At 35.0% G+C, this 12,012-nt stretch overlaps 1 protein-coding gene across 7 annotated transcripts; it reads left to right on the forward strand.

Moving 5' to 3' along the window:
• Window positions 1-839: 839 nt before the first annotated feature.
• LOC124181355 (zinc finger protein 16-like) lies at window positions 840-9,466 on the forward strand. 7 transcript variants are annotated; one of them, XM_046567853.1, is made up of 6 exons: window positions 840-1,712; window positions 2,672-2,795; window positions 3,850-4,104; window positions 4,293-4,522; window positions 4,805-5,188; window positions 5,953-9,466. In XM_046567853.1, exons 3-6 carry the CDS (start codon window positions 3,931-3,933, stop codon window positions 6,296-6,298), a joined length of 1,134 nt encoding a protein of 377 aa, XP_046423809.1. In that variant the 5' UTR covers window positions 840-1,712; window positions 2,672-2,795; window positions 3,850-3,930; the 3' UTR covers window positions 6,299-9,466. The 7 variants fall into 7 exon arrangements, 6 of the variants coding, with proteins under 6 accessions (XP_046423809.1, XP_046423810.1, XP_046423805.1 ...); XR_006870434.1 differs by lacking the exon at window positions 840-1,712 and having other exon boundaries at window positions 2,275-2,795; window positions 5,953-6,367; window positions 7,224-9,466; XM_046567854.1 differs by lacking the exon at window positions 2,672-2,795.
• Window positions 9,467-12,012: the final 2,546 nt, after the last annotated feature.

Consider the following 12,012-nt stretch of genomic DNA (forward strand, 5'->3'; position numbering starts at 1 on the left):
ATTGGCAATCTAATGTTCAGGACATCCATTGGATTGGCGGGACAGGTTATATTTGTTGGTACAGGAGTTTGGTGTGGTCCCATTATTTCAATAACTTTATCATGATTTAATATCTGGTCTTCGACTCGACGAATCCTTCCATCCAGTGAAATATGCTTAGACCATAAACCAAGAGGTCTATCTCCGATGCTATACAATAATGAGACAAAACCGCAGCGTTGTGGCCTTGACATGATTGCAAGTAATTTTGTAAGGATGATTATAATCTTCAACTATATTTGCTTTCCTGTTCAAATCCTATTAAATTTTGGGACATTTCTTGCAAGTACAGTATTTAGTTATTCGCATTGGATTGTCGTAAAAGACTTTTCTTTTCCACTGTCTTTGGAGTATGTGTATTTTGTACGTCATTTATATACTTAAACATATCTGTTTCTTTGTTAATGATGTATTTTGAAAGTCTTGCATTTCATTATCAGACATTGAGCCGAATAATTGTTTGAATTTTTATAAATTGGTACTGCATATTTTGAAAGTTCACTTTAATTGAGCATGATAGAGAAGTTACATGAGAATTTATTACATTTTAAGGGCAGATATCATTTATTTTCTGTACCGTTGGGTGTGTTTTTTCTTCCCGATCAAATGTTTCGTGAAATCCCACTATGAAATCTCAATCAAGATCCTAATTCGTTTCAACGAACGGAAATTGAGTTTCATATTTCCAAGATTTGTATATTATATTTAGTATATTCAGTCATTCATAGTTAATCATAATTGGTCTCTGTAATTGAAAATTAGCGATCTTAAAAGGTAAGAATAATTTGGATCATTTTCAGAGCATCTACTACATACAGTGAAAATCAATCACGGTGCTTGGCGACCTAAACCAAAGATGCTGACTCTTTACTACTGATGACCATGCGTCTAACTACATTTTCGCAATAGATATTCCTATCTAACTTCTGGCTTCAGCCAAAGATATCCGTTGGAATAATTGGAATATGGTATACAATATAACTGCACGGAGACTGAAAAAACTAGAGCTTAACTCGTGAACGTTGGTCATGCTGTATGAAGTCAGGCTTGAGGACGACAATAGCAGGGCTTCGCTTTTCGAATATTTTTTTACTCTGCTTTAGTGCATCGCAAAGAACGACGCCACGGACAATAAGCTCGGTGCATATAGAAAAGTCCCCAGCTTCACTTAAGGCAAATAGCAAGCGCTCTTTACTGGCCCTATGCGACAGGGCGATTCGAAACGAGGTGTTAATTTCGTGCCATGGAATAGCTACGGAGGCTTATGTATGGCTGGGTTGTTGGCGTAGAGAGGAAGAAATGCCTGTCGGTTGGGACAAATACGGTCGATTTGGTGCTGTCGTAAATTTCGCGCACGGTCTCTATGGAGAGAGTAGTTCCGAGGGTCAGCTGTAGCTATGTCCATGGCTGCTAACATGGCGAAGAAAGATAGCCTGGTGGTATCCCCGTCTGTGTTGATCCAGTCCCGTCCAATTAGGTAAAACAAGAGCAAGGAACTATCTCTCTCTGTCCGCTCTTCTAATGGAAGCGAATGGGGAGCGCGCGGTCCAGTTACATTCACGATTTCTGTGATTGGAATGTGCGGATCGAACGTGATTCGAGTCGGCATAGCAGAATACTACAATTTCCTTCGGCTCTTCAGCTCCCCTTAGCAACGCTCCAAAGTCCATAAGGTCAGTGAGTGGTCTTTATATAACTTTACTATATGTCGATGAGTCGACGCTCCAAGTAAGCCCAATGCAAATATACCTACTTTATAAAAGGCGGGAAAGATTGGTTTTGTAATTCTAATTTTAAATATTGCACTTGATTAAAACATGGCATGCAAACCTCTAATCTGTCAAACAATTTCGTGATTCCGGAACAACGAATTTTTATGATTAGTTTTAGAAGAATTATCTGAGTTTTCATTGTAAAATTGAAGATATATGGCAACGGTAAAAGGTTGAGTACCGGGCAAAATGGCCGACCAATTAAGCGTCGGATTCCAATATGTATATTTTATTTTTCACTTAGAACGTACATACAGTTGAAGATAATGGGATTCATTTTTTTTTTATCCCGATGTCGACGAAAGCTACCGCCTCTGCATATTTAAAAGGCCTTTTCCAGGCTCTCTGAATTTATCGGAGCCGACAGTACCCTATCTATAAATAAAACAATCGTTCATGTATACATATGTTTTTAAAATCGACGAATGCTATTATATATTTTGTATTGAGCACTCGTTTCGGGGGAGACGCCGACGCCCGGCGCCGACGTCGTTTTTAAAGCGTCGGCGGTGTCAGAGTAATCTCACCAATCCTAGGGCTCATAAGTAAAAAAGATCGTTACAATAATCAACCCTCTCAGACGCTGGTTCGTCATAAAGATGAGCTTCTGACAAGTCCGTAGAGAAAGCAATAAAGGGGGATAAATTTTAAAGGAAACGAAAAATTCAAAGAAATAAGTAAAATGTATAAGTTATCAATATAAATGAACAGACCGTTGCCCTGTCCGGAATAATCTTTGCGTTACTATTATCAATGTATTAGTATTTTATTTCGTACATACGATAATAATAATAATTATTATTATTATTTTATTTTGTTTTTGAAATGGGCACGGCTGGCCGCGATTTTGATCGAGACAGAGAATGCGAACAGTGTAGAATCTGTGCAAACAACGTTTCGAAGGATGAAGGGGTGTATATTTTTTCTGAAGAAAGCAGACGACACTATCTGCAAGCAAAAATACGCAAATATTTATACGTGTTGGTGAGTCAAATTTCCTCCACCTGATGCTTGCTGTCAAGAATGGTAGAAAACGTTATTTAGTTACACGACCATAGAGCGTATCAGAGCGTATGCGTGAAATATAATTTTATGGATATGAAGTTCATTTGCTTGTTTCTCTCTTTGCTCCAGAAATAACCTGAATCTAATGAGATGCATAAATATTTTTAGTTTCTCGTAAGTCACTCGATCAAAGTTTGCTGAAGTGAAAAAATAAGATCCCGTCGCGAAAATTATAGAATGCTAGTCAAAATATTTTGACGAATAAACGATAGCAGTATAATTTACTGATTCGGCGTCTGAAGCACTTTGCATCAGGATGAAATACTGAGTTTGTACGATATAACATCGATGGCATTCGGATTTATTTATGTAATGCCGAATTATGAGATAAATACGCCAGTCCCTGCGGTCGTTTACTGAAAAATTCCCAAAAAATTCTAGGTTACGATAAATTATCGGGGAACCATTTCCCCGTGTCGTATGGAAATGTTAAAAAAATTAGCATTTTATTGATTAACTATGAGGACTGTATTGCATGAGCGTTATACATATGTATATAAGCGCGCCTCTAAAATATTAGCAATAATTATAATGCCGACATTGAGGATCATTACGAAATGTACTATAGACTTCGAAATACGTGTGTATCGCATGTTTTCGCTATTTTATACGAGCGAGTTTCACAAATTATACAATAATTTATGTCGTGGACTCATTTGAAATGAGTAATACTTGAAGAATAATTAGAACAGTGACTTTTTTTAACGATAATTTGTTCTGTCCTATTAAAAAATCCAATCAATCATCACAACAAATTACATATCTGAATTATAAAAAGTCTAAACATTTTAAATATATTATTCAAAATCTCAATACATGTCCTGTTTGAGTACATATTCATTTACATCAATTTCGTCAGACATTTAATATTAGGAACAGAAGTAAATTGTACATAATATTGATGAAATTAAACACTCCAGATCAATATATTCTTTTTAATAAATAATGTACCTATATCAAATTTCTATTCAAGGTATCCTCCGATGATAAGTTGCCACAAATCGTTTGTTCGACATGTACGAAAAGATTGGATGGCATTCATCGGTTTGCAACAATGGCACATCGAGCCCAGGAAAAGCTAAGATTACAACTATCAGAAATAATGGAGAATGTGAAGGAAGCGGATGAAATGGCAGATGGGAAAATCAGGATTAATCCAGAGGCAACCAGAAGGTTGGAAGATCGAGGATTGCTGCATTCAATCCTTACTCAAGTGCGTCCGCCAGAAGTAATTCAGTGCTTTAAGTATTCCATCAATTTTTTTTATACATCAATTACGAAACATTTATGAGTCACTAATTATATCACCAGGTCTAATTACATACCCGGCAATTATTATGAATTAATTTATACTTTTTTGACTGCTTAGAAATTTTCTTTATGGCTAGTAGATTTTTTATATTTGTCATTACTTAGGGCGCTATAGAAATATTGGCTGAAGGCGAACCACTAGAGTCAGTTTCTCTGTTATCCCATGAAGACAGCGAACATACTCAAAGTATGGAAGAAATGGAAGTCAAAGTTGATCCCATGTTATTTTTGCAATGCGCATTGGAACAATCTGGGTCCGATGTATCTGATGTATCGGATAATGAAGACAAAGAGTCTAGAACGTCATCACCTGAGCCGCCGTCAGTTACGCACAAGTTAGTGCATTAATAATGATATGCATGTATAGATAAGCTTAGCTGTGAATAATTTACTATACATATTTAGATTGATGAAAGGCAAGCTTCTTGAATTGAAATTATGAATTTCAATTTTCTAAATTCTAAGACAATGGGTTTTTAGACAAAGTATTTTTCCTTTCCTCCAAAGTTTGTTCAAAACAGTTTGTACCGATGTAGATTTTTTGACATCTGTTTTCAAATTTGCCATTGGCAAGGAACAATTTTCAGCACTAATTCTTTTTTTTTTTATGCTTTTAGGAATATTGAGATAAAACAAGAACCACCCTGTTACGACACTAAGCCATTTGAATTAATGGAGACTGACGAAGATGTATTAAACAACAGCATAAAACCTTACGAATGTACAATATGCGCTCGATCTTTTATATCTCAAATTGGACTGCAAAACCACTTGTGGTCACACTTACCCAGGGATCATAGATTTGACGGGAAACCTATACTGAGGTCACAACAAGTGTTTTCTACAAATGGAGTGCTACATACAAGTTCGGATAACAATTCGACTGGAAATTTCATATGCCCAATTTGTAGCAAACGGATATCAACAAAAGGAAATTTGAAAGTGCATTTGGAAACGCATAGGCCTAAAGGGAAGTACGGCTGTGATATATGTGGCAGAATGTGAGTACAGGTGTTTGTTTCAAGTCTCAGACTTTTTTCGTATCTTACAAGGAGAGGTTACGCAATACTAGAATTCGATCTTGAATAAATTATTTTTCACACAGTCATTAGCCAACATACAGAGACCCTTAATTTCGATTTGGGTGGAAAAAATCGGTTGAGTAACTTTTAAGAATTTTTTTTTTTTTCACTCTTTGTATTTCAACGATATCTCTTGAATGAATCAATATTTCAACTTAAAGATTGACTTAGAGCGTACTGATGTTTGAGCACACAATATACTTGAATAAGGATAAGATTAGAGCGGGAACAATTTGTATATAGTTATCCGGTTATGCCATTTGAAAGATTTTAGTATTCATTTGTTTAATTTAACAATGACCATCACGCCCATTTATTTCAACTACCTTGGAATTTTCATATTATATAATTCACTGGAGATGACCGATGACTATTAAAAATAATAGTATAATTGATGTCACCAACTTTGCCTTGTCAATATCAGTTTGATAACATTCTTAAGCTTATAAAATATTATTATCTGGTGATAAAAGCAATCAATAGTTAATAATCAAAGTCGAGTAAACAAATCTAGTGAATAGTTGTGAAAATATTCTTGGTTCTTAAGGACGTTTTCTAATATTTGTTGTCATCATTACCATATGACACATGATGTTCCTGTAATAAGCACTCTAATAACCACATTTAGTGTGTCCTTCAGAAAATTTTTCGCTTGCTCGATACTTATCAACTTTTTTTTCCAGTTTCAAAACACAGTCCAATTTATTCCGTCACAAAGAGTATCACGGAGGTATTCAATTTCCGTGCAATGTTTGTGGCAGAGTATATCCAACAAATTCTACACTGCGTGCGCACAGTATAACTCATTCGGATCTGAGACCCCATGCTTGCCCGTTATGTGACAAAACGTTCAAGAGAAATCAAGACCTGAAGTTCCACATAAATCAACACACTGGTGCTAGGCCTTACCAATGTCCGTATTGTCCGAAAGCATTTGCAAGCTCTGGAAATTGTTTTTCTCATCGAAAACGAATGCATCCACGAGAAGTTCATCGAGATCGGCAAAGAGCAGCAGATTTAATGAGATGAACCTCGGAGAGCAAGTTCGAAGAATGGGTGTAATGAGGAGTCAATGAGAATGCAACTCTTCTAATAGCGGTATCACATCTTGAAGTATTTTACATACGTAACCATCAGGACTGGGCGGGCATCCAGCATACTCGGGTATCTGAATCGAACATTGAACTTGAATGAATATATACCCGTAATTCTAGCAGCGTGATGCTATTTAATTATTTTGTCAAGACACTGGATAAAACAATTCCAAATCTGTTGGGTTACCTGACCTGACGAATTTGACTACCCACATACGTCTAGTAACCATAAATATTCTACTTTCAAATTACGTGGTGCTAACTATCTGTCGCATCATTGCAAAGTTTTTCCTCCAGCTTGTTCTTATTTCGTTATAGTAAATAATATAAAATGAGATACAAGTTGATATCCTTTGAGTATACAATTCAAAAATTAGTATGGAAAACTATAACAATCATTTCATAAGGATTATTGTTTAGGCATGACCATATTTTTTGATATTTAAATATTCGTTTTATTATAAAATAGGTGTAACGCAAATTTGTAAGATTGGACATCGTAGAGACGATTTGATGACCGTGATTTATGTCAATTTCAGGCATTTAAATCTAGATATCACCAGTGTATATTATTGTGTTCAGAATGTCCACCATTTCATATGATTTGTTCAAGGCGTCTGTTAAGTTAAAATTAGATACTTTTCACTAATTCTATTATGAGGTAGTTACACACCAAAGCTTTATCAAATTAATATGTTCGTAAGCTATATGCAATGATTTCCTCAAAAATGCAAAATAAAACATACTCAATTTAAAATCAAGAGCTTACATATCGCATGGATGTAACAATTCAATAAGTACTCAATGCGCGGCCATGTCCTAATAAAATAATTAAATAGTGTCAATTTTTTGTCAATCAGCTTCCTTAAAGTGCAACACCTATGTTTGAAATGCAGAGTACCACATGATCGTGCCTGTAAGGGGAATTCAAGTTTATGATCAAGAAATTTCATTGCATAAAATATAATGAGATCGTGAATGCAGTGTAAGTTAGTATTCTAGTCATCATGTTTGAAATGAAATTTACACACATAGGTATGTAGGTAGTCGAAGATATATAATACAGTATTTTGTCTATGTGTAGGATTAAGCCAATTTAGTAGGTGAAGTAGCGTAGGGGGAACAAGAAAAGTGATTTTATACAACGTACGAAAACTCTGCATGTATGAAGAATTGTCGAAAGCTATTTTCTAGTTTGTGACGGTTTAATACAAAGCATATACGTAGATATGTCATTCGGTGTTAAGACTGTATACGAAAAGTGTGTGTCAAATTAGATTAAATAAGAATGTAGGTAGTTACCGTCTAAGATACGTTAATTTCATGTCATGAAAAATATATTTAGACACGTATATTGATAGTATTACAATTTAAGAAAGGAATTAAAGGGCCTACTTAGAATCGTATTGCAGCTCGTATCATTATTCTTATAAGAAAACTAATATTAATGAATGTTAAATGAAGTCTGAATAGTGTTAGGAAACCAATTTTCGACTAGATATTTGTGTACTGTAGAAATATAGATCATATAGAACGTGCTTCCGTACAATATACCTTAGGACGTTTTTAAAAAAATCCTAAATTTTTTAAACTCCTTCTACCATTTATTATAGATTTAGTTCGCCGCTCTACAATATAAAAGTTAAATGACGTCGAAAACACAGTAAAAAGAATCCAATGTCCGAAAACTCGTCGTTTCCGTAAGCTTCCAAAATTTTTGGATCTCGTATGTTTTTTTTTTTTTTTTACTGCAGTTTCATAATTTCTTTTAAGGGGGAAAGCCACTGTGATGGCCGAAAAAATTACCGATTTTTAAGAATTTTTTGCAGAGGGATATCTAATTAATAAAGGGATCGAATTGATGGTGTTTTACTACGTGTATACTAAACTTATTTTATATAAATTATTATTAAAAAATATTTAAAATTAACCAAAACCACCGTTTGCCGAGATATCAATGCCACGATGGGGAGGGGAAATTTTTTTTATTAGTCGTTAAGTTAAGACCCATATCTTTGTTAATTTTAAATATAATTCAATAAAAATTTACATAAAACAAGTTTAATATACACGTAATAAAATACCAATAATTCAATTCCGTTATTAATTGGTTAAGTCTGTGAAAAAAATTCTTAAGCATCGGTTATTTTTTCGGCCGTCGCAGTGGCTTTCCCCCTTAATTCAAAAGTTTTATTCATTGAGAGTACAGAAACCAATTCGTAACTTCAGGTTGAACCTAATAGATTTGAGGGACATTCAGTAAAGAGAAGAAATTTGCACCTCTTCTTGAAATATCTGTAATATATATATGTGTATAAAATTACTAAACACGTAGCGAAGATAATTTGCAGTGACTAATAATTGATGAACCTGATGCGTAATCTTACATTAATCTTATCGCTGAATAGTGCTATACCAGCTAATTGATTATGTGGCTAGTGAGACGTTCTAATATAGTTTAAATAAAAATGGGTATCTACACATTTTGCAAATACTTTACGCACGCGCTGAATTTGCCAAAAAACTAACAGCCGACAGTGCAGTCGAATGAAACAAGGAGTATTAGGCGAGTTTTGCAAAGTGAATAAATTAAAAGAAATTCGAGAACTTTGTAAGCAATGACGATGAGAAATAGTTCGTAATTTACGACTAATCAATCAGTGTTCAGCGTAATTTAATCAATTTTGGTACGCCTTGAAGTGGTCAAAATTTCAATACGATTGATTGGAAATACTATAAATGAGTATATAAATTCTTGAAAAAAACAGGCTTCACACCGTTGGAACTTGCAATTGATCAATCGGAAAGACAGGGATTTTATCTTTTGAGTAATGTAAGAACGTAATGTGATAAATATACAAATTTTGGTACACACTGCAGGATCCTCCGATTTTTATGATCGTTTGACGAATTTGAAGATAACAATGGGGACTATTTTACTACCTTAAAATAGTGAGTAAATTGCCGATCCCGTTCCACGTGTAACTCATGTGAATTGACATCATATTATTAAAACCGAAAATAGAACTGTAGAATCAACATGTACCACACAATATTATACACTGAGTATTATACAAAAATAAATCATACCACACACATCGGAGTGAATGAATAGTTTTTCTGCAGTTTCATTATAAATTTGTGTAGTTCTTACGTAACTTCATCTTTCACTTTCCATCTCTTATCTAACAATTTGCTTTTAGAAGAGCGTTGAATCGGGCCCTGATTGCCGGTCGGGCGCGCGCTTTCGGCGGCGCTGCGGTATTTCGCCCCCCCCCCCCCCCCCATTCTGTTTCGGCTAGCGCGGCCGGCGCTCAGTCTTATCAAGATATCAGCGCGACGCGCACGTGTGACGTACGAGCTGTGCATGATTTTGAGTTCGAAATGATATCGCATATCAAAAGTAATTTCTTGATAATTTCTTCGTCGTTGTAAAAATTGTTATTTCCGAACAAAATCAATTTTCGTCAAACCTCTATGTACATTTGTAATATCATGATTGACCGATTTCTGTACGCATTCCACAGTGTATTCCTTACAACTGCACATAGGAGTTTAGCCTCGAGTTTTACAAAGAATTGGTTTGTTCGAAAATAATAAGTACGTCGACGATGAAGAAAAAACCAGAACTAACTTTTGATGTGAGACATATTTCGTAGTTAAAATCATATGCAGGAAAATCAGCACCCTTCTATAATAGCAAACGTATGTGATCAGTGTACAATTTCGCTTGCTGGTTCCCTTAAAGATGAATCGGCCGGACGTCTGATTCAAAAGTTTGGCAAACTGAAAAAACATTTAAAAAATTTGCTGCGGGATTGTTCGTATCGATGATACCGAACCCGACTGAAACAACCTCTCTATTATGTAATATAGAAATTGATCTGAGCAAATTCGAAGCTAATATATCAACCATTTTATTTTAATTTTAATATTTTTCACATTAAAACTCCGTAACAGAAGTTGAACAGAAGAAGAACACGTTTCTTCTACGTCGATGAACAGTTGACTACATTAATTACACCGGGTTTAAAATTTTCATCAATTTCAGTCATGTTCAAAAATATTACGTGACATCTGATTTACATGTAACATAATGGCGAGGAAAAACTGAGCGACACATGATATGATTTCCACACGTAACACTCGACCATTAGAGGTCCATACAGAAGTAAATGTTCCGTGTGGGTAAGATAGCGGTGTACATTAATAATGGGTAGAAAGGACGTCCATTCTAAAGATAAATGTCTTTTTCACGAAATCTATGAGGTCTCTAATGGAGATTATAATAGGCCTACGCGCTATGATTATGGGCTATTCCGCGTCAACCGGATCAGTCATCTCTCAGATATTTTTTTAATTTGGCATGTGGATTGTGTAAGGGGAGTTAGATTTTTGTGCCAAAGCGCGAATCTCATAATGCAAAATTCGATTTTTTATTAACAATAACAAATTAGACTCCCATTTTTTTCAAAAATTCATAACTTCGGCAACAAATTAGATACAATTTTTTTTTTTTTTTCAAATTACGCGGAAAGCTCCATAGAATTTAAAAAAAAATACGAAATGGTAAAAAAAAGTTGTTATCAATTGTTTATTTAACAATTAATTTTTCAAAGATTTTTAAAACAGTGACCGACACGATCAAAAAATTTTTTCAAAATTCTGACATGTTCCTTGAACTGTACTACAACCTGTGAATTAATTCCAGAGGGGTGTTTTTCTTCGTTTTCGAGTAAAAAATCATTAAAGGTGTCGATGCGCATGAAATTGCGGCGCGTCGAGTCTCTACGTAATGGCGGGCGGCCGGTTGCCGTCCACCGCTACCCCGCGGCGGCGTCGCGGCGTTATTTTAGAGTCATTTTCACGATGTAGGACATGATTGAAAAATCTGAAAAAAATACTGTACCTTCACAAGGCCTGCTCAAAGCGATAAGTGAAGTTTCAAGAATGTGTTTTTCACCGTTTTTTTATTACAGAGATTCAAAATAACAGTTACGCACCACCAAATTTCGAATCTCTGTAATAAAAAAACGGTGAAAAACACATTCTTGAAACTTCACTTGTCGCTTTGAGCAGGCCTTGTGAAGGTACAGTATTTTTTTCAGATTTTTCAATCATGTCCTACATCGTGAAAATGACTCTAAAATAACGCCGCGACGCCGCCGCGGGGTAGCGGTGGACGGCAACCGGCCGCCCGCCATTACGTAGAGACTCGACGCGCCGCAATTTCATGCGCATCGACACCTTTAATGATTTTTTACTCGAAAACGAAGAAAAACACCCCTCTGGAATTAATTCACAGGTTGTAGTACAGTTCAAGGAACATGTCAGAATTTTGAAAAAATTTTTTGATCGTGTCGGTCACTGTTTTAAAAATCTTTGAAAAATTAATTGTTAAATAAACAATTGATAACAACTTTTTTTTACCATTTCGTATTTTTTTTTAAATTCTATGGAGCTTTCCGCGTAATTTGAAAAAAAAAAAAAAATTGTATCTAATTTGTTGCCGAAGTTATGAATTTTTGAAAAAAATGGGAGTCTAATTTGTTATTGTTAATAAAAAATCGAATTTTGCATTATGAGATTCGCGCTTTGGCACAAAAATCTAACTCCCCTTACACAATCCACATGCCAAATTAAAAAAAT

Source organism: Neodiprion fabricii, chromosome 4 (assembly GCF_021155785.1).
Source record: "Neodiprion fabricii isolate iyNeoFabr1 chromosome 4, iyNeoFabr1.1, whole genome shotgun sequence".
Classification (NCBI taxonomy): domain Eukaryota; kingdom Metazoa; phylum Arthropoda; class Insecta; order Hymenoptera; family Diprionidae; genus Neodiprion; species Neodiprion fabricii.